The sequence below is a fragment of the Haliotis rubra genome, unplaced genomic scaffold (assembly GCF_003918875.1).
Source record: "Haliotis rubra isolate DU_JTF1 unplaced genomic scaffold, ASM391887v1 Scf1097, whole genome shotgun sequence".
Lineage (NCBI taxonomy): Eukaryota > Metazoa > Mollusca > Gastropoda > Lepetellida > Haliotidae > Haliotis > Haliotis rubra.
Window position 1 is genome coordinate 247,880 of NW_025765000.1, and position 22,851 is coordinate 270,730.

The 22,851-nt window shown below is 40.7% G+C and overlaps 1 protein-coding gene across 1 annotated transcript in view; it reads left to right on the forward strand.

Annotated features, from left to right (window-relative positions):
• Nucleotides 1–22,634, forward strand: part of LOC124283848 — a 61,178-nt gene extending 38,544 nt beyond the window's left edge. Inside the window, exons 9-26 of the mRNA XM_046719879.1 lie at nucleotides 198–314; nucleotides 6,399–6,473; nucleotides 6,880–6,996; nucleotides 7,308–7,571; nucleotides 8,676–8,814; nucleotides 9,040–10,213; nucleotides 10,727–11,921; nucleotides 12,865–14,267; nucleotides 14,544–15,225; nucleotides 15,334–15,450; nucleotides 15,719–16,032; nucleotides 16,125–16,232; nucleotides 16,541–16,697; nucleotides 16,912–17,095; nucleotides 17,312–18,924; nucleotides 19,083–20,366; nucleotides 20,801–21,307; nucleotides 21,849–22,634. Of these exons, the coding sequence (XP_046575835.1) occupies nucleotides 198–314; nucleotides 6,399–6,473; nucleotides 6,880–6,996; nucleotides 7,308–7,571; nucleotides 8,676–8,814; nucleotides 9,040–10,213; nucleotides 10,727–11,921; nucleotides 12,865–14,267; nucleotides 14,544–15,225; nucleotides 15,334–15,450; nucleotides 15,719–16,032; nucleotides 16,125–16,232; nucleotides 16,541–16,697; nucleotides 16,912–17,095; nucleotides 17,312–18,924; nucleotides 19,083–20,299 (8,876 nt within the window). The 3' untranslated portion in view covers nucleotides 20,300–20,366; nucleotides 20,801–21,307; nucleotides 21,849–22,634. The remainder of the gene's footprint in view (nucleotides 1–197; nucleotides 315–6,398; nucleotides 6,474–6,879; nucleotides 6,997–7,307; nucleotides 7,572–8,675; nucleotides 8,815–9,039; nucleotides 10,214–10,726; nucleotides 11,922–12,864; nucleotides 14,268–14,543; nucleotides 15,226–15,333; nucleotides 15,451–15,718; nucleotides 16,033–16,124; nucleotides 16,233–16,540; nucleotides 16,698–16,911; nucleotides 17,096–17,311; nucleotides 18,925–19,082; nucleotides 20,367–20,800; nucleotides 21,308–21,848) is intronic.
• The last annotated feature ends 217 nt before the right edge of the window (nucleotides 22,635–22,851 follow it).

The following is a 22,851-nucleotide window of genomic DNA, read 5'->3' on the forward strand; positions in this document are numbered from 1 at the left end:
GAAAACTTAATTAAATTCAGAGAGAGTAGTATTATAGCGTCAAAATCAATCACATTTTATGCAGTGCAAATGTCAACCACTAATTATGTCTCTTACATACAACATAAATCGATGAAAATATATCTGAATAGCATGTACATCAATTATAATGTTGTGTTCAATTTCATGATTTCTATTTGTCTTTTGTTTTGTCACAGGATGTCCTGTCATACCAAACTGTCAAACACAGCGTTGCCGGACCTGTCATACATGCAATCCACCCAATAAATACAACGTCATCTTCAACTTATCAGGAGGGAGAACAGAATGTGCACGTAGGTTGGATTTCGACTTCATATATACTACTCAAAACAAGTTAAGGGTCATGCGATATCATCATGTAATGTTACTGATGAGGTTGGTTGCATTACATATGAATGAAATTTTTACACCCCGTGTATGGTACGTCATTGAAAAACATTGCAGAACCTGGATAAAGGCTGCAGATAACCGTGGTGCCAATAGTCATCATGTGGTAGGGTGTTAAAAAATGAACAAATTGAAACATCGAGTGCTTCACAAAAACTCCACCACTGTGCATGTTGAAGATGATGTTTCATCATGAACAGCATTTGCAAGTGATGTTCGTGGAATTAGTGCTGTGCATGCTTATTTTCCCTATAAAACTTGCAATTGTCACATTGCTATTGTCACTTGAAATTCAACAATGGCAAGACGTCAACTGAGCAAGACAGACAGAGGAAGAGCTCTTGCCTGGCTTCAAGATGGTGAAACTCAACGCAGTGTGGCTCGGAGACTAAATGTGAGTCAGAGTGTCATTGGAAGGTTTTGGCAACGGTTTCGTGTGACTGGAACGCTGAATAATCGACCACGTTCTGGCAGGTCTCCATCAACAACTCCTAGAGAAGACCGATACCTGACAAATATGGCCGTCCGACAACGCAGAGTAACTGCCAGACAACTCCGTGACAAACTGAGAGCTGCCACAGGTACCCTGGTATCTGATGAGACCGTCAGGAACCGACTGAGGAGGAACAATCTTCGGGCACGGCGACCAGCAGTACGACCATCACTCCATCAGCGACACAGGGCGGCAACGTGCTCAGTGGGCGTCAGTTCTTCTCTCCGACGAGTCTAGGTATACTCTACAGTTCAATATGATGGTAGAACTTGTGCGTATCGGCGTCCAGGAGAGACGTTTGCTGACGTCAACGTCAACCAACGTTTGCCATTTGGAGGCGGGGGTATCATGGTTTGGGGTGCATTTTCCTTTCATCAAAGGACACCTCTCTATGTCATTAATGGTAACCTGACAGGAAATCGCTATCTACGGGAGATTATCAGGCCCCTTGTTTTGCCATGTTTACAACGTATCGGCGTTGGATCCGTATTCCAAGATGACAATGCCCGACCACACCGTGGCCATGTCATGACGGACTTACTTAGACAGAACAATGTTCAGCACATGGAATGACCGGCATATTCAGAGGATTTAGCCCCTATTGAACATGCTTGGCACGAGTTAGGACGTCGCCGTCGTAGCAACCACGCCCCTTCAAACAACTGTGCAGAACTGGCCCAGTATCTCATTCCAGAATGGCAGGCAATACCCCAAGCCTTCTTGCAACGTCTGGTGAACAGTATGAGACAGAGGTGTACTGCTTGTCTTACTGCTCGAGGTGGTTACATCCGTCATTAGTCCAATGTTGGCGTTTGAATTTTCACTTCTGACAGTAGGTCACTTTGACCTTATTGATCAGCAATCACTGACATTCCTGCTGTTTTTGTCTCCCGTTATTGTTATCATGAAATGTTGGCTCGAGTTGTTATATGATCGCTACATTTCACTGTTATTTATATTTGTAGTTATGGCCATTAACAGTTGTGACCCTTAACTTGTTTTGAGTAGTATAGTTAAATAGTGTCATCAGTCCTCACTTCCGATCCCCCACATTGGCATCATCTACATGGAATATTGGGATAAACATTTGGCAGGTGGTAGTCATCCAACTGCACCGTGGTTGTATATGAATCGGAGTTTTTCCTTCGATTTGCAAACTCAAAAAAAGGACTTTTGACCGATAAAAATGTTTAGCTTCAGGAAAATAAGGTGCTCTGGTATCGTCCAATAACGGTCAAATTCCCTTTCACTTACATTCCCACAGTTGGCCTTAATTTGAATTGGTTTCATGAGTTGATGACACGTCGTTAACAATTGGCGATGAATTGCAAGACTAGGGAGTCACAACCGTCAAGTGTTTCACATACAAACGAAACGACACAAAATATAAAACAAGACACCTACGTCAGAAACGCCATCCAAAAATACAAAAGTGAAATATTTTAACAACAGCTGTGGCAAGTTTGCCTTCTAAGTCAGTCATGTCTGTTCAGTGCCAGACAGATGTACTAGTTGGGGTTCCACAGACACATAGTCGTTGATACTTTCCAGTTCAACCAAGTAAAAAGAATGTACACCTGTGAAAATGGGACAGGATTAAATCACCCCCTCTAAATTTGACTCTGTAGTGTATCTGTTCAGGATATCAATACATGTTGATCAATAATATTTTTCTCATATATAATACCATTCTCTTCCCACAGAGGATACTTTTCATATCTTCCTACGAACCTCTGTTCTAATACGGCCCGTACTGTAAGTCCCCATGGTCCCTAGTATGGTGATCTACCTTCAGTTGTTAGCGATCTATAGCCCATTTTTATATTGTGTTGTCCCCTATAGTTAAAATGTTTTAGATTCAATTACTAGTTTTACATATATATCTGTGATACTCTAGTTGCTTTACTGTCCATTGTCGGCAGGTTTTCTAATCTCTATATATATTCTATTTCAATGTCAAGTGTTCTCGTCACGATATGGCTGAAATATTGCCGATGTGACGTTAAATAATAACTCACTCACTCACTCTAATACGGCCCTTTCATGGTTGCAATCAGATTAAGTTGTGCAATCAGCGACGTTGTTTTAAAAGTAATCATTCGCAAGGGCTCGGTAATTTCCGTATGCTTCGGGAAAACTGGAACCTCTTCCCCTGCTTGATGCGCACACGTTTCTTCTAGACAGAACTCAGTCATGTAACGGCAGATCAATGGCGTCTCCATCGCCTTCGTTGACAACGGACATGCTAGCCATTAAGTGTCTTGTGTGTCACATCAACACAAGTCCCCGGCAGAGGAGGGATATGTGTTGCCCCATATTTGCTTGCATTAGTCAAGTTGGATCTAAGTCGATGTAACACGTGTTCTGATTGGATAGAAAAACGGGAGATAATTCGTGTTGCGATGTTTTGCCGCTAGGGGATTTTACTATTAGAACAGTGGTTCGTAGGAAGATATGGCAAGTAACCTCTGTGGAAAGAGAATGATAAAATACATAACTTTTAAGTTTCATCGTTTAAAGAAACCGCGCATAATTGTCGCAATTCCAAGAGGAAATATCCTCTCGGCAGATCCATGTTCGTCATAAATTTATCAACTTAAAGTGCACTGAAGAAATATCCTTCAGAAATATATGTAAAACAGTCATCAAATTTTTACTCAAATACCTAAATATATAAAGATGTACTCAACCTGAAATATATAATCATTATCATAGTAACATTCCACATTCAACGCAATAGTTTACAGCGAAATTTAGTCTTGTATATTGGAAGGACAGTGTGTTACAACTACCAACATTTTTGCAAGTGAACGAAGTTTCTTTGACCAATTCATTATAAATAATGAGAACAGAAACGGACTAAGAACACGACCTTGTTGTACACCTAGGGCTATTTACAATGTTAGATTTACACACACAGAAGCTTTCACAAATTGGTACACAGACAGAAACACTTTATCCATGGGTGAACCAAGTCCTTCTCTTTCGAATAAAACCAAATGTTTTGTTTGTTGACAGAATTGAAGGCTTTAGAAAATGTAAAAATGATCTTTCAACGTTTTTTGTTTGTTTGTTTGTTTGTTTGTTTGTCTTGACTATAGCTCAATTTGTATTCTCACTATAGGAGCTTGGGGAAACTGAAGGTCACAGTGAATCTTCTGGAATTGTAATTAACTCTTACGCTGTGGGTAGTCCTTTTACGCTGATGGAAGAAGGTCACTTAACTAGTTCATGCATTATGGATCAGATTGTTTATCTGAGATGACGTCTAGTGACCTCAACACATGGTGATAAATTTTCATATTGATACATTTATAGTTTGTGAAATTGTTTTAAAAAGGCCGTTTATACATTATTAACATTTTTATAAAGTCATGAGTGAGGACAGGACCACTTGAGTAAATTCCCCGATAGGAATTTGTCCATCTGAGGACACATAATAAAGCCTAAAAAGCCTCCAAAAAATGCAAAATAAGAGCCAAAGGCAAGATGGAAATTACAATATGTACACCTGGAAAAAGTTGAGCACCCCTAACTATGTTGACCGCAAACAGAATTAGGTTTAAGGTAAGCTTGCCATACGTATGATAATAATGTTCATTTAAGAAATTATCACTGCAGTGTACAGGGTGGGGAGAGTTTTTCAAACACACTCTGCGGAGCATGTCAAGAGGCAAACGAACAAATTTCAACCAGAGCAATTCGTGCACGTGTCACATTTAACCTGCATGGATTACAGTGTTCAGTAATGTTTCTGCCACCATGGTAAGAAGATTATGAGATGGCCAGAGATGGTAAATTATTGGTATGCATTACTCAGGCAATCTCCTTTAAAGCAGTTGGTCGGGAAATGAATATACAGTACACAGTTGTCAGTCGTTAGGTCAGAAAAAATACAATGAACCAACGTTCTGGACAACTCATGGTGACGTCAGATCGTGAAGACAGTTCACTAATGAGGCTCACTCGGCGACATCCATTTGTCACAAGCACTGTTCTGAAGCGCCACTGGTTGGTTACCTGCTCACCGGGTCTCCAAGAGAACAGGCCGGAATCGCAAAAGAAGAGCAGGATACAACTGTAAACAATCACCACAAACAAGCACATTTTGCTTAGTGTTTACCACGGTTTGGTTTGGTTGTCGTTTAACGCAGCACTGAGCAATATTCCAGCTATATGGCGGCGGTCTGTAAATAATGGAGTCATGACCAGACAATCCAGTGATCAACATCATGATCTACGCAACTTGGGTACGATGACATGTGTCAACCATGTCAACTAGCCTGACCACCCGATCCCGTTTGTCGCCTCTCAAGACAAGCATGGATTGCTGAAGGCCAATTCTCACCCGGACCTTCACGGGTTGTTTATAACGGCAAAGCTGAAATCTGATGACATGGCGAAGAATACATTGGTCTGATTGAACCGATTCTTTCTTCGTGATGGAGTGAGTGAGTGAGTTAAATTTAAAGTCACACCCGAAATATTTCAGCCATATCGTGACTATGGGTGTTGTGTATTAAAACTAAACTTAGGCAATATAAAAATCCGTCAACGAAGGACAGTACAATATCTAGATTATCACAGATGTAAACTAGCATGTAGCCATAAAACAATATTTCCACAGAACAATACAATATCAAAATTGGCATTAGCTCGCCAACAACTGATGGTAGATCACCATACGAGGGGGCATGCATGGGGACGTATAATACTTTTGCTACCTGCATGGACCCTAGCTGGATTTACACCATCTCTTCAGTCGCTGGAAATATTGAGGAATTGTAGCCAAGTTAAAATGACAAATATTCTACGTTTAAAACTAGTGGTAGATAAAATATACCTTGAATGAGATGGACTTACTGTACCCCATCAGAGGGACAATATTTTTGCAACTGATGGACGCTTTTTGAGGTAACGAAATTGAGCATTGGCAGTAAGAAATATTCAACCAAATGTTGCCTTTGGTGCAGGGTCCGTCATGTTATGGGGATGTGTCTATCATCACTGTAAACGTGACTTGATGACAATACCTGGACAAGTGCTGGATCCATTATTAAAACGTTGAAGTAAAATGTCCTTTTTGTAGTCAGGAAATTACTGCAGCTTTGCCAAGTACTGTGCGTGCACACCACTGATGTTGGCAGAAAAAGACAACTTTGTAATAATTACGGGAATGCCCAACTTTAACGTATAAGAGATACGCAGAGTGTCCAGGGTATGAATGATCTCCACACGATTGCTTGTCTTCTTGTGACTTGAGATGTAATGTGAGATGAGAGGAAAGAGTTAACTCCCCTTAAATTTGGTACAATACATTTTGATAACTCAGATGAAATAGTGGGTAGCTCCTCGAAGGGGTTTGAAGTAGTGTATAATGGTTGACTTCCGGAGAAGGTACATGAGACCACATCATTTACGTACCGTTTTGATACACATTTGTTAATGTAACTTCGTTGATGAAGTAACTATCTGACAGAATCATTTTGCATTCCAGCTTCTTGTCGGGATATGGGAAGTACAGTTGAAATGTCCCTGCAGTGGTTGAGTCTAGACAAGGAGAGGTGTGACCGTGAGTGTATTCATTAGAGCTACCTAAAAGTTGTTAAAATGTGCATAACCCTACAAATCAAGATCACCAATAAATTGTTTGATAATGATTGACTTCAACTCACATGGAGTCTCGAGTACTGAATTTCACAAAATCTTTACATATGCATCAGTTCCTAAGGATAATGAAACTGTAAGCTAGACGTTGTTTGTCGAATATAATTCGATATCATTACATTCTAGTGTTGCAGCAAGGTTATACGTTTGTAGTGGACCTTTTATGTCAATCCAATTGGATGTATTACATATAAATCAATCAACAGAAATCATTATGAACGTGAACTGCATCTGATCCTCATATCCCAAGATTTATGTGTAACATAATTGATATTCACCCAATACACAATACCACTCTATGTATATTCCAGTGACTTGCTCATACGTGGACAACAGGTGGTGCTGGCCTGGCAGCTGTTCCAGTGGTCTGATGACATCCTGCTCGTGTGAAAGTGGATTCAGGAAGTCAGGGAACTCCACCTGTGACAGTGAGTGTTTCAAAATTTAAGAACTCATCACAGTGGGACCCCGTCCGCAGTAGATGGAGAGACGTGTATCACGATGTTGGTCCATGGTTTGCCTTTGATATATCAATAATCTTAAAGTTGTAATTATTGAATTTGGTGACTAGCGATCAACTGGACTGCATTTCAAAAGCATTCCTCTAGCTCGCAATTTGGGTGCTGCTTTCATTCATTGCCTTACCACTCCTCGTGTGATTTCAATAATAGTCGCTTAAACTGCATTATGCATATGTTTGCCTGTATCCACACAAACACTCAAATATCTTATGTTCTAGTTACCACAAAGGCGGATTTGCTCACTTGCAACGTTGGAATAGAAGACCACAGACATGAGGTCAGGAACAGTACCAGTATTGGCAACACCACAGACTGTTATTCACAGAGAGACGTATATATCAACATACAACCTGAGTCAATGTCTTTCAGAATAACAGCTGAGTTTCATAAAAAGGTATTATCAACTCCGCCTGTATACATCAGCAGAACCTATATCGGCGTCGTGGACAGTAACCTGAGAGTTACAAGAACAGATCTCACAGGTAGAATGGACTATTGCATCCGATCAATATTGAGTGAGTGAGTGAGTGAGAGTGAGTTTAGTTTTCAGCTTTTAGCAATATAGCAGAATTATCACGGCGGGGGACACCAGAAATAGGCTTCATATATTGTACCCATGTGCGGAATCTAACCCGGGTCTCCAGCGTGACGGGCGAACGCCTTAACACCGCCCCGAGGGAGTGAGATGTATTAAACACCTTTTTGAACGGTTAAAACAGGGTGATTGTTGGTTGCGGAAGGAAAGTGTGAAGTGATTCTTGCATGTTGCTTGAGAACGGGTCTGGTGCATCAAACCCTGAAACATAATCAGTTCGAATTTGATTTTGATTTTGTTGTCTCGTCAGGATCATAAACTTTAAAAATCCGTGACCCTCTATCTATCAATGGAGGGTACATATAACGTCACTTAACCCTATTTGACTGAAAAAGGCGTTCATGATCTATATTAGCATCACATATATGTCAAATGGGTCCTGAATAGCTATTGTGATTTGCCATCTTGAATGAAATAAAATATATTATGTTATGGCTTTCAAGATAATTTGTTTACAACTGTATAATATATATGCCTCAAGAAATAGCCATCCGTAAAATGCAGAGACAGTGTGCCGACCCAAAAATCGATTGCTGGTGATTCCAGATGATTGACTAACCTACAAAAAGTCTTTTAATCTTTGTATTATTGTGTTGAGATCCCAATGTAGATTATAGTATAGATAAACAAGTCTTCAAGCCAGCAAATGAAAAGATTTGTCCCTCACTGGTCTCCCACTGTGCCGGATAATTTAAGTCACTTTCCATATTTATGTTCTCTTCCTCGGGAACTATGTTTATGTATCTGTCTTGGAAAGGTGATATATGCCATACAATCATATCCATATATTTCTGCGCTACTAAATTGATCACTGATGACGACCCATGAGAGCATCCAATATAAAAATAACCCAAGCAGTTTATGAACCATTTCTTTATGAATCACTTTCAGTAAGTTCTATTACTAGGTGGTGACAAAAAGATAAAAAGGATATTTTCTTCTTGATCCCTGAAGGCGAGAGTGTCTCAATCAATATCTTTACATGTTGAAGGTAGACAACACATTTTATCTTCCACCACGTTGAGGGGAGGTGGCAACTGCAACAAGACCCTGTCGTCTTTAACACCTTCACCTCTTATGTCCTGTGACAGAGTACTGCTTGGTTCATCCTCCCTGCAAAATGGAGAATGGTAACTTGTGTAACTGTATGTTCATCTCCGCGTAACTAAAGTTGATATTCACTAATGGTAAATAATTGTTTAATGTTCATTCATTTTGTTGTCATCTGTCCACTTATTGGATAACTGATGCAGATCTATCGTATATACAAATACTATCACACGTTCTCAGATACATAATCATCATTAAACGTGTCATTTAAATGAAAAACAACACATTTGAAATTATACTTTCAGGTTATGTGGTCTAATTAAGGTCTTTTCTGGGGGTTCATTTGATTACAAAAACTTCACAGGAGACATCGTTGGCAACAAGAGATTTACACCGCTTCCCGAAAGCAAGATCATCTGCTTTAGATACGACAATGCTGCCCCAGTTCACTGTACACGAGATTCAAGATTCCCTTGTTCCTCTGACAGCCCCATGCGTCTATCCACAAGAACAACTAAATACCCTAACATCACTGTTGGTGTGTCAGGCTGGGTAGATCCCTATCCTGAATCTGGAAATCCAGAACAAGCCTCAGGAATGAAGTATTTTAGGATGGATATTTATGGTATGAAACACCTTGGCCCTGATACGCTGGATGTGGACCATGGCAACCATGTGTTCAAATCAAGCCAGCTGACCGGAAACAGTGTGAACATCACAGTCTCACTCCCATCAGAGCCTGCCATGTATGTTACATATGTGGAAGTCCACGATGTTGCTGGAAATGTCAGATTTGCACGACGTTTTCTGTTGTACGATAATTCATCTGAACTTCAGGTTAGGACATCTCGAGTATTGAGGGTCATATCTGCGTCAAAGGATACTACATATACTTGGCAAACTCACCATGGGAACATTCAGTTAGACTGGAAGGAACGTTATCATAATGATTATTACATAACGAATAACTATTTTTGCCAAGTGAAACGAGACACAGGCAATGGTATATCAGGTGTATATGATCAAGTGACGGGCATTTTACCTGTCACCGGTACTGTGAGTATCAATGGCATCACAAGTTTCAAGTACAAATGGAGTCTCAACAATGGTTCAATAACGTCATGGGAATCAGTTCCAGATTTTACCAACCAATCTCTGAGTCTTGGTCTGAATCTAACGGATGGTGAATCATATGAAATCTGGATTGAAGCCCAGGACATAATGATGAACACCATTGTAGAGTCTGTAGTTGTGCACATAGACAGGAGTGTGGCTGACATCGCTGATACCTGGCTAGTTAGAGATGGAACGAGTCAGGTATATGTTCACAACAACACAGATCTCTCCACGATGGTTCTTCAGTTTCGAGCTTGGGATGTCCACAGTGGGATCACATCTGTCTTGTGGGCGCTTGGAACAACTGATGCGGCCTCAGATCTCGGAAACGGTGCACTTCCTGTCCGGAAACTCGATGCTCAGGTAATACCCAGTTGAATTTGGAAACAAATGGAGTGTTGTAACATTTATTTATTTCATATTGGGATTTATGATAATCGTATTTTGAGTTTGATTTATATTATGAAAAGAACCTCGCCTTATTTGGATATTCCATGCATGCAAGAAGATCAGATGTGTTAATAAAAATGGGCAATCATTTTTGTCTAGCTCTGAACATTACTCTCAATGCATATAAAATCGCATGAGAAATGTTAGTCCAGGATACACTGATTCGTTTACTAATTGGACAACTATCATCCGATGTTCAAATACATCTATTCCCATTACTGCCAAATACATTGCAAGTGTTTATATAAAAAAGGTAAATTCATTTTTTAATTAATAAAAGTGAACTAGAGTTGGTACTGGAATGATGTGTAGGGTTTTAGTAAACGAAATTCACCGGCATCACAATGCGTAATAGATCCATCATATCCGTTATAATGTATATGCCCTACAGGTTTCACGTTTAAGGAAATATTTGTTTGTTTTCAGGTTAGGTGTCCACGAGGGCCAGATTGTTACTGTCCATCTGTTGGGCCCTGTGAATTCCAGAATTATACACTGGACCTAGGCAGGACTTCTCTTAAAGCCAATAATACTAACACGGGCCAACACAACAGAGAGTATTACTTCACCCTCTTCATAACTAATGGGGCCATGCTAAAGAGTTTTGCTCACCTGGATGTGCTGGTTGATGAGTCTCCTCCTGTTGTTGGCATCGTTCAAGAAGGGAGCATTGATGGTCCAGACATAGATTACACCAGTGAAGGGCATATACTGATCAGTTGGCGAGGTTTTATTGACCATGAGAGCGGTATCCGATACTACATCGTAGGCTTAGCAGACAAATGCCTTAGTATTGATGAACTGAAGCAAGTAAACACCAGCCATGTCATCATTCGAAAAGCAACAACAGAAAGTTTATCACTAGTTTTCCCTAAAGAAGGCAGATACTTTACTTCACTTGCTGCTGTCAACAATGCTCTAGAGCCTTCTGATGTTACCTGCTCAGATGGTATTACATTTGATCTCTCCCCACCAATCATAGAAAACATTACCCTCCACCAGGCATCTGCTTTATCTAGTCTCCAATGCATATTTGATCAACCATGGCTAATTAACTCTAATATGACAATGGCTAGGCTTCCAATGGTGCAGGTGTGTCAGGAAAGATGTCTTAACAACCCAGACATGAATCTGCGTTTTCCCAAAGTATATGGACGTTACATAGACAACGAGACAGCTGATAGCCTGTGTAGGGATCTACCATATCTGAATGAGACTGTCATTTATGTGCCGTTTCACAAAGTTGTTCTGAACTGGAGTCTTACTGAAATCGAAAGCCAAATTCGCGATTCCTTCGTAGGGTTTGGGTTTGATGCGTCGACATATAACAAGCCAGATCTAGCCAACTATAAACCTACCCATGGGAAGACAAGTTTCCACAGTCATGAAACTGGTTTTGATAGTAGGATGGAGTTTTACATATTCATCAAGACAGAAAACAAGGCTGGCGTCTCGTCAGTGGCAACCCTTGGGCCTGTGATGATAGATGACACTCCCCCAGACGTTCACGGGACACTAGTTCCAGAGATAGTTGGGGATCATATCAGAGTCACCTGGACCAATCACACATTCTCAGACCCTGAAGAAGTACATCAGCAGTTCACAGTTACATACCGGGCGGGTAAGTCTCAGTTGCAAGGTGAACGTATATATTTTTAATGAAATTTTTAAAAATACCTTTCCCTTCATAATTTCTGTTATGCCTGATGCATTGACATAATAATACCTTTGTTAGTACTATGTTATCTGTATATTAGCGTTGCCTTTAATCTGACACCTTCCGGAGGCATGCACCTAAAACTTAAGTGTGACCTTCAACAACACAATATATATATGCCCATTTGTTTCAATTTTGAAAACACTGGGCAGAAATGTGCAATTTAGGTGTGACTGAAGCGTGATGTAGACTTATCCAAAATAATTATTGAAAACAAAACACACATTTAGATCATCTGAACTGAAAGGCAGTATATGTACTAGATCTGTAGGCCATGTTTACAGCATCTGATGAAAATATATAAGTACTTTGATAAGTCAAGGTGAGTTTTAATGGCATCTTTATGCCACTGATAGTAATGACTTTTGCAATCTGCACTCAAATGTTTAAAATAGCTGAAAATGTGTCACGGATAAACGTACTTCGTTTTAATTCATGGACATGTTTCGACATACAATCTAATGTCGTTGTCAAGCAAGTGGTACATGGGAAGTAATATGGGTGATATATATACATGAGATATTTGTACAATGGATGAGGATGAACAACTCATTTTCGCCTCATCCCTCATCCATTGTACAACCATCTCATGTATATATATATTACCCACGTTACTTCCCAAGTACCACTTGCTTGACAACGACATTAGAATCTATGTCGAAACGTCGCCTATAATACATTAAAGAAGTTGTATATCCATAAAATAGTCCTCATTCTTCATCTACCCAACTTCTAGAATGCCAATCAAAGAAGAAAACATTAATATCTGCCGTATTTTCCCCTGTAAGCACCCATGCTATGCTGTATAGTTGATAACTAGTTGAAGTTGTTGTATGATGTGTTACAGTAATGGACGAGAACTATGTTACACCAATACTGCAGACTCCTTCTGGGGCAAGTGAGGTGTGTAAAGCTGAGGGACATGCTGGCTGCATCCAGTACCCAATGGTCCTTCTGCAGCGTCAGGACTCAGAACTTGGAAAACGATGCCTCTTTGAGTTGTATGTCTACAATTCAGCAGGCCACTTCACTACTGTGAGAACAGAGTCAATCCGTCTTCCGTCACTATTCCCTCCTGGTCCAGCTCTGGTCGTGGATGTAGATCCTTCATATGCCAACTCCTTGACAGACGTGGACTTCCACAAGCAGTATTCAGCTTGTGCTCACTGGTCTGGATTCAAACATCACAGAAACGTCACTTTTGAGATAGGCATCGGGTCAGCAGCGGGTATGGATGACGTGGCAACGTTTACTGGTGTCACTGGGACGGATATACAAACAGCTTGCATCAAGTCACCCACTTTCTCGACGTTTGTCAAGTACTTTACATCTATTCGGGCGAAATGTTCGGGTGGAGAGACTGTTTCGTCATCAGATGGATTTATGATTGTGGCAGATGTTTCTCATTCCATCTCTGTCTATGATGGCCCTACATGTGAACTAAATGATGAAAGGCTGGTTAACTTTCTTGATTTACATAACTTTTCTCACAGTATGAGCGTTAACGTTACATTTGACAATCCACTACATCTTGGGCAGCACTACAGTGCTGTAGTCAGAAACATCACAACATTTGACGGCTTCTCATTTCTGTCAGATGATGTATTCACCACTGGAAGCAACATGGTAGATAATTCAACTTATCATGTAGAGTTTTTGCCTCTTACAACAAATCCAATTTTTTTGTTAAGGTTCGCAAAAGGAAGTAGTTACAACATTGAAGTGTACAGGTGTGTTCAAGATGTTGACTATCAGGTTCCAACGACATCCTACAAATTACACTGGGAGGGCAATAGTGAACACACGCATTTTGCCACCAATTACCATCTCAGGTTACTGGAAAGGACATGTAACAACGAATCTTCGGAAGCATGTGTCAGAATCATCAGCGAGACAACGGTTACAGCAGGAAGAAGCACAGGACATTGTTTCGAAAATCTAAATTTAAAAACAGGACACCATTATTGGGCTTCTGTATCGCCTTGCTATGGACACACCTGTATCGCAGGACAGTTGTCTGATGGCGTGATAATATCTAGAATTCCAGAGATTGGGAATATCGTTTCTGTCATACAAGATGAAACTGGAGACTGTACAAACATATCTGTTGAAGTAGGAAGTATTGACTGCGGAGAGTCCTTAAATATATCTGGGAGCTACATCATTCAATGGGCAATCGTCAAGTCCGAATCAGATATCAGCCCAGTGACAACATGGATGCAAGAACATCCTGGCTCTTGCAATGTCAAGGTGAAAAAAATGTTGATGATGCGTTTGATGATATCAGTAAGATATAACTATTATTAAATATAGTTACTATCAAAATAGTGTACGATGTATATCAATGAGTGAGCGAGTTAAGATTTAAAGTCATATCGGCAGTATTACAGCCATATCGATATATCAGTGAACCACTTGACATAACTTCATATTCTATGATTGTGTGAAATATATCGTAAGTCCTATTTCCTTAGGAAAGCAAATTGTTTTATTGAACAGTTGAATAGGTATTCGTTCTGATTTCAGACCTCCAGATGCTTGAAGCTACCGATCCACTCTTATCAAAAACTGTTCACGTGTGTACGAGTCTTCTGTCCATCTGGGCAGTTTGGTTCTAAATGTGCTGAACTGACATTGAACCCATACGCTACGTCGTATAGTGAGCATGCACTATTTGAACTGCCTGCAGATGATCGGCGACTGGCCAATATTGAAGACATTCTCCACAGTGAACGACTTGGCACAAGGCTAAAGCTGCTACATGAGCTGGATGTTGACTTCATCAACAGCCGCAGCAGAGTGTGTTCTGTCATCACCAATACAGCTTGCCGCAACGTCACATGGTTCATCATGAGAGGAATTCAACAGGTCCCAGTGTATGACTGTGATTCGGATATATCTTGTTTGGCATGGAAATTTACACAAACTGGATTTGTCAGGTTTGGTAGGATTGACTTTGACGATTCCGAATCTTATTACATATGTGCCAATGTCAGTGAAAATGCAAAAAGGTATTTCACCATTTGTGGAAATGGATTTGTGGTGGACAAGAGTCCCCCTGTTGGAGGTTCCGTTAGTGTTACTAACGCAGTGCCTGGCTACATCACCGATCCCTCAAGGATGGTCATTACCTGGTCCGGGTTCTCTGACAAGCTGCCACATGGAGTTGCATATGCCCACGCAATCAAGTCATACTCCATTGCTATCGGTATGAAGCTGTTTTGAACATACAGAGTAGAGAGAATGTAACAAATGATATAGCAAAGTTCTACACATATTTTCTCTTGTACTTTACATTTCATCCTTTTGTTTGAAGGGAACTATCCTCGTGGTCAAAATGTCATGGCATGGACAAAGATTGGCGAACGTACATCGTTTCAAGCTGAGGGGCTTTCCATCAAGACTGGAGAAGTGTACTATGTCGCAATCAAAGGTGATTCAACTGAAGGAAACAAACTCAGCAAAATCATGTTCATAATCACATGAGTTAAATCCAACTATATCATGAACATGTGTTATTGACTGAATATAAAATTGTGATGATGACACATCTTAGGGAAAACAAGCCAATAGTAAAAGGATATTAAAAGTCAGCTTGGTGATGGTAACACATAACCTTTTCTAATCAGTGGCATTTGAAAGGAACATTGTTTTTACTTGTGTATATAGAAAATTGCTTCAACCAGTTTGATATTTTTCAGCTGAAGATCATGTTGGTCATACGACAGAGAGTATTTCTCCTGAAGTAGTAGGCGATCTTACCCCACCTGTCTGCGGTGAGATTCAGGTTGAAGGGCTGTACCCGCACAAGAAGGTTTTGAGGACAAAGACACTTCACATCAACTGGAGAGATATCCTCGACCCCGAAAGTGGCATCGAGTCCTACCATCTGAATATTTTCACATCCGTCAACACAGAAGTGCCACCTCTACGTTTTGGAACAAGAACCAAATCTACAATTATTGACATTAATGATACATTTATTGAAGGGCATGCCTATGAAATCAGAATTCAGGTAAACACTAGGAAGAATTAAATAAGCAATAATTGTTGTATTTGCTTCTTGTTACACAATTACATATATGTTCCTCACTCTTTGAATTCTAGGCCACCAACAACGCCCAGCTTCGGTCTCTGTGCATGTCCAAGTCATTCACCATTGACAACTCCCAGCCATATGCTGGTATTGTTCGAGATGGTTATATTGGAAGAAAGGTGAGGGTCGTTTTAGTCTGTATACTGTCATTTATATTAAATTATAACCCATCTCCACTGACAATTAACGAGGTGCTTTCGGCATGCATTTTACTTGTTGTTTGAGTACTTTACCTTCATTGATGGAGATTTAGCGTCACCTAAACGTGGTTGTTCAATATAATTATATTTTGCTTTTTGTTACATTTGTATTTATGTCCTTGGGTTTGGTGCTTGGTGGTTCTTCCTGGATGGCAGGTCTTTAAATCCACATTGGTTTATGCAAACTATATAATTCTAACAAACTTATCACTTGTCTTTTACCTAAGGATGAGGTGGACTATCAAAAAAGCACAACTGAGTTAGGCAGCCATTGGACTGGGTTTCATGACCCTCACTCTGGGATACAAGGCTACAGAATAGGACTTGGGACTTTACCAGGCGTTTTGGACGTCAAGCCTCTCCTGTCTGTTGGACTTCAGACAAGTAACTATGGAGCAATTTAAATGTTAACGGAGGACATCCACAAAACTTTAGTTTTGCAATATTATAGCAAACTGTCAACGGGAGCACCAGTCATTGGCTTCACTCACTGTACCCTTTTGGGGAATCGAAACCAGGCTTACCGTGTGATGAGTGAAAGCTTTCATAACTTGGCTACCTACACATGAAATCTCTAATGTGTGTGAACATGTTTCAGATCATAACTGGACAGATGCCTTCATCCCTGGAGTGAAGTATTACAGTACAGTTGAGGCGTGTAACAATGCAGGGCTCTGTGTCACCACATCTTCAGATGGTGTCGTTATGGACGGATCTGCTCCTGCAGCTGGTGTTGTTACTGTTGGTCACACTGACACTCATAACAAATACCACGGTCACAGGTGACTGATTTCTGAAACATTTTAGTTTATTTTGTGTTTTTTGACATTTGCAAATAATATAAAGACTGTCCATTGTTGAACTATATTTATTAACATAAATATGCGGTTTATACACAATAGCAATTATGAGTGGCATACGTTTCGCCAATGTTAACTACTTACAATGTTTATGAACTTTATATACATTTATACTTCAATGCCATTCGTCCATTGCAGATCATATGTCCACAGTAAATGGGTTGGTTTCGAGGATGCTGAGACAGGAATCCACCATTTTGAGTGCTGTATTGGACATAGATCGGGTTCTTGTGACATAATGAATTTCACCAACACTGCCCTCTCCGATTCTTATTTGGCAAGTGGGCTGCACCTACCACTCTCTGTTCATCTGTTTGTGACAGTAAGAGCATACAACCCTGTAGGTCTGTTTGTCGAAGCTGTCTCCCCCAGTTTTGAAGTTGATGACACTGCACCTGTAGTCATCGATAGACCAGTGTTCATATCAACAATACCAGATGGTCCCGAAAACATCACCATACAGTGGGATAACAGTGTCCTGTATTCACGGTGGAAGTTTGTTGATAATGGGAGTCCAATACATGAGCACATACTTAGCTTTAAAACTCACCACGAGTCAGCAGTAGCAGTAGAACAGATTACCTTAGGACCACAGAACTCGTACTTACTGATTCTGCCGAAGGAACAGCGACTTAGGAATGGAGACAAATACCAACTGTCGGTGACATCCTGCAACCGTGCAGGCTTGTGTACAACGTCACACAGCAGCAACATTCTGATTGATTCTACATCTCCGATAGTGGGAGGCTTTAAGCCACCACTAACGTGGCAAACTAGCAGTGTCAATGGATCTGAAGTAACATTTGTCAATCTTACCTGGTATGGTTTTTCAGATGCAGAATCAAACATTTCCTGTTATCAGCTTAATGTTGGAACGTCGTATGAAGGTGGCGAACTAACAAATGGTACGGTTACAGTCAATCATGACCCATCTGTGAAGGATCAGTCAAGCACAATCCAACTAACACAGACACTTGGTGGAGGAGAAATCATTTTATCTATTTGGGCTGAGAATGATGCACATCTTCTGAGTCCTGTTGGTAAAGTTACCGTCTCAGTTGTAGCAACAGATCACAAGAGGAGACGTGAGGGAACACTGGAACTACAGCGTCACTCCTGTGACACTCACTACTGTACTGATGACTGTACATGTGCAGTGGTTGGGCGGAAGTGTAATCCACCTTCCACACCCGTTACCTGTCGTGATATGTCAAATGTCACCTCACACAGGCTTGTGGATGTCCAAATATATCCAAGAGCCCATAACCAGTCTGGCCTGTACATTACATCTTCTCTGTCTTGTATTGCCGGGTATTGGGAGATGGATACAACATACGATATTCAACGATATGAGTGGAGCATGGGGTTGCTTAACGAGCCTTTTGGGACTGGAATATTTAGAACTAATGAGGAAAGTTTCTGGTATGATGTAGGAAGGAGGACTGAGATAGTCCACTGTCTGCCATATGGCCGAGCCCTAGAACACGGAGACGACTATGTAATCTACATCAGAGCCTGGTCCTCAGATTCTGAATACAGAGTCTTCACATCCCCGAGTATAAGAGTCGACCATACACCACCTTCTGTGAGAAGAGGTAGATCACTGAAAGATTCAGATTCAACATGCAGTCGAGACTTTGACGTCTTCAACAGCAACCACACTGACATAAGTGCCTGTTGGCAAGGATTGTTCCAGGAAACACAGACAAGCATTGAGGAATACATAGTCTGGGCTGGTGTTACAAAATATGGTAAGTGAATCATCTCTACATATGATTCATATATTTATATCTATATTTGATTGATATAGATATGTTCGTGTTGGATATTAAATATTGGGAGTAAATTCACATGCTCATATTTTTTGTCCATGTCACAGCATGATAAAATAATATGATATTTTTTCCAGGTTCAGACCTCTTGCCATATCAGACTGCAGGACTGACTACAAACATATCCCTACCAGTGGTAAATATGACTCATGGTACCAAGTATTATGTTGGCATTCGTGCCATCAACACCTTGAACATGTCTGCTACTGTCATCTCAGATGGCTTTGTGATAGATGCAGACATTCCAGTTGGTGGAAATGTGTTCAACACTGAACATCATCAAAGTAGATTCACTCAGTCTGATAACTCATCCTTCGGTGTCTCATGGCATGGATTCCAGGATCATCACTCTAGTGTGAAGCAATATCGTGTTTACCTGAGGGAAGACAACTCATCACATACTGTTACCAACACCACGGTGACACTCAGGAACTCAGTTTTCTTTGATGACTTGAACCTAGAACATGGACAATATTACACAGCTTCTGTAGTGGCAGAGGACTTTGCAGGACATCTCAGTGACGAAGTGACATCCCTCCCCGTGTTAGTTGATGTTACCCCTCCATATGGATTTGTGTGTAAGAACTTCACAAATATCTCCATCACCAACATGACATATGAGAAAACTGATGTTGGATCTGGTTCCTTGAATGTATTCAAGGTTGATTTACCTCGACAAACCGGGTCACATTATCGTGTGAAGGTTTGCATTCAGCGGGATCATCTGGATCATGAAGAGGCTGAGTTTGCAGTGGGTGGCATCCACATCCAGATCCCATTTGTCCTGAGATACAACCATACATTGCACTGTGCGGAATACCAGTTTACACTTGATACAGAAACTGTGTTAGTCGCAGCTCTTTTAGAAGTCACAATTCAGAGTAAAGAATCGTTCCAGGATGCAGATATAGAAATAGAGGAATGCATAGACAGACAGAGAACACAGGGATCAGATGCTATAACAGCACGACAACTGACGCCCTCACTACTAGGTATCTGCACCAGGATGATGGACCCAGAAAGTGGCTTAATGAACATACAGATTGGAGCTGGTACAACACCAGGAGGGTTTCAGCTTCAGCCTCTTCGCCATGCAGAAGCTGGCTTTCACCAGTTGGTGGAGGTGACTGTCCCCCATGGGACGCCAGTTTACACAACAGTCATCGCTGAGAATGGTGCTGGACTGAAGACGCATTATCTTTCTGAACCGATTGTACTCGACCACACTCCACCCACAATATCAGATGTAAAAGCCTACCTGGTTTATTCTGGTAGCAAACCTTCTCAAATATAGTACGCATCTGGAACCTGGTCAGTTGAAGACGAGGAATCGGAAATCTCTACATGCTGGTGTGCTCTTGGTAAGTGTTTGTTGTAATATATACCAACGATCTACATACCCATGTTACCATTATCCATGGTGTAACATATGTTATATTTGCGATTACACTTTCTTAGTAAAGTACAGATTCTAGTATTTTTGTTGGGTTGAGTCCCATCCATATTTGTGGAAGTCGCGGTGGCTTAGCGGGTTAGGCGGCTGAGTTTGTTTGTGTGCTGGCCATTAGGTGCCTGACTCTGAGGGTGTGGGTTCGAATCCCGGATGGGACTCAACCCAACAAAAGTACTAGAATCTGTACTTTACTAAGAAAGTGTAATCCCAAATATAACCTATGTTACATTTGACCACTTTCTAAATGACACTGTGTTATCATAATCCATGATGTTTCTGATTTTCTCTTACTTATATTTACCCCTGGAACGTATTGTTAAAATATGTTATTTATGTTTATAGGTCACATGAGGCTGTCATCTGATCTCCATAGCTGGGTTACCTCCGAGAGCGGTACATCATGTCAGATAACGGTCCCACACCCATCCCATGGGGTCAGGCTCTACATGACTATACAGTGCACTAACAACGTGGAACTGGACACTCTCGTCTCATCAAACGAGCTACAAATTCTCTTCAGGCCACCATCCGCTGCTGGTAGTGTGGTAGACTTTGTGGTGCAGAACAGGTACAGCCAGCATGGGAAACACGCCCCCCAGTCTATCATGTCGTCTCTCGCATTTCAGTGGACTTGGCCAGACCAGGACACCGTCAGTCACTACCAGTGTCGAGTAACAGACATCGAAGTATGGATGAACAGTACCCTGAGATACTGTGAAATGTCAGGTGTGCGCCTGAAGGACGGGGAAAGATACACAGGCGTGGTTCGTGCAGTAAACATGAGGCAGCAAGTCAGTGAAGCAGTATCAGCATCTGTCACAGTAGACAGCACAGCGCCAGTACTAACAGGTACAGTGAGACTGTCGTGAGGAGTGTTGCCGTCTTGCCACGTGATAGATTCATATTATTGAATTTACTTGTACATACAATGTAAAATGTTATCCCCTCTTGTCTGAAGAAATGCCATACAACATTAATAATCAGAATATAATTCCCATGGTACACAATATACATTGTGGTTTGCCTTAGTCCGTCCTTGTCCTAAGAACCATCTTGTGAAGACGTTGAGTTCTTTCACTGTATGATCTGCCGAAGGAGTAGTAGGATCATTAGGCTGATCTGTTTACCTTAGGCATATCGACCAAAACTAGCATTAACTAACTCAACCGAGAGTCGATTAGGCACATAGTAACGTTACTGACATGATCGAATATAGATAGATGTCGTGTGCTGATCGTCGTTTTCTGTACATGATGTTTTCCCGGTGTATATAAGCTTGGTAGAATATGATAGCAAACATTAACTCTGGGATCTAAAGTAACGATAAATAATCAGTGAGTTGATGCCTATTTACCAACTGATTAATGCTATATTATGTTTACATACGCAGGAAGAAAAGCGTTAGTTCAATGGAGGTCTGACAGTGTGAGGGTTTTCTATGGCGATGTGTTTTATGCCAGAAGAGACCACCTGACCTACACCATCAGCGTCGGCTCCAACAAGGGCTACAGCGACTACATGCATCTGTATACTCCACGTCACAATGACGTCACAGTCAACGTCCCTGGCATCACATCAGAGATTCACGTGACACTAACAGCTCAAGCACCTGTTGGCACTTATGAAACTTACTATGGGTCTTTCACTAGAAGCTGAAACTAACGGTCGCAAACATATTGCCATCACCATAATGAAATAACCAATCATATCTCGTGGTCTTTGTTTTCCTGTAACAAATGTGTTTTTTGTAGTTTATTTTGATATATCAGACCACTGTAGATTGAAACTATTCGAGTGTATTTTTCTACATGGCGTAGTTAATAATTTCAGTAGATATATAGCAATGTAATCAGAAATCAAAACTAAACGATTACATAATGCGTGGTGAAGAACGATACTGGGATGACGCATAACAGAACTGATATTGGGGAAGCCTGTGAGGCAATACAACGTGATATATTCTTCCATAAGACACAATGTATGAATCGTTGAAAATGAAGGAAACCCTAATACCACGTAATGAATAATGTGCTTTAGTGTGTGTATAGATTACATATAGACAGTATTACACCATATTATTAGTCAATATTGCTGTACAGAAAAGTCATTGCTTTTTGTAGTCACTTGATTCGTATGCTATACATTGTTGCGTTTGATTAAACATCATTTTATTCAATAATCGCATTCTTATTCTGTTCATGCTATATGACCACTGAAAAAACTACAAGAGACCTCATGGTCTGATTCGACATTGTTATCTCCAGATGTACAATATGGCAAGGATATAGACTGTATGTCGACAGCTTTACATTGCATATAAGTGCATGTCTCCAATATGATCTGATCATAATTGTACTCTATATAGTCAAACGTTCAAATGTTGAAAGAAAAAT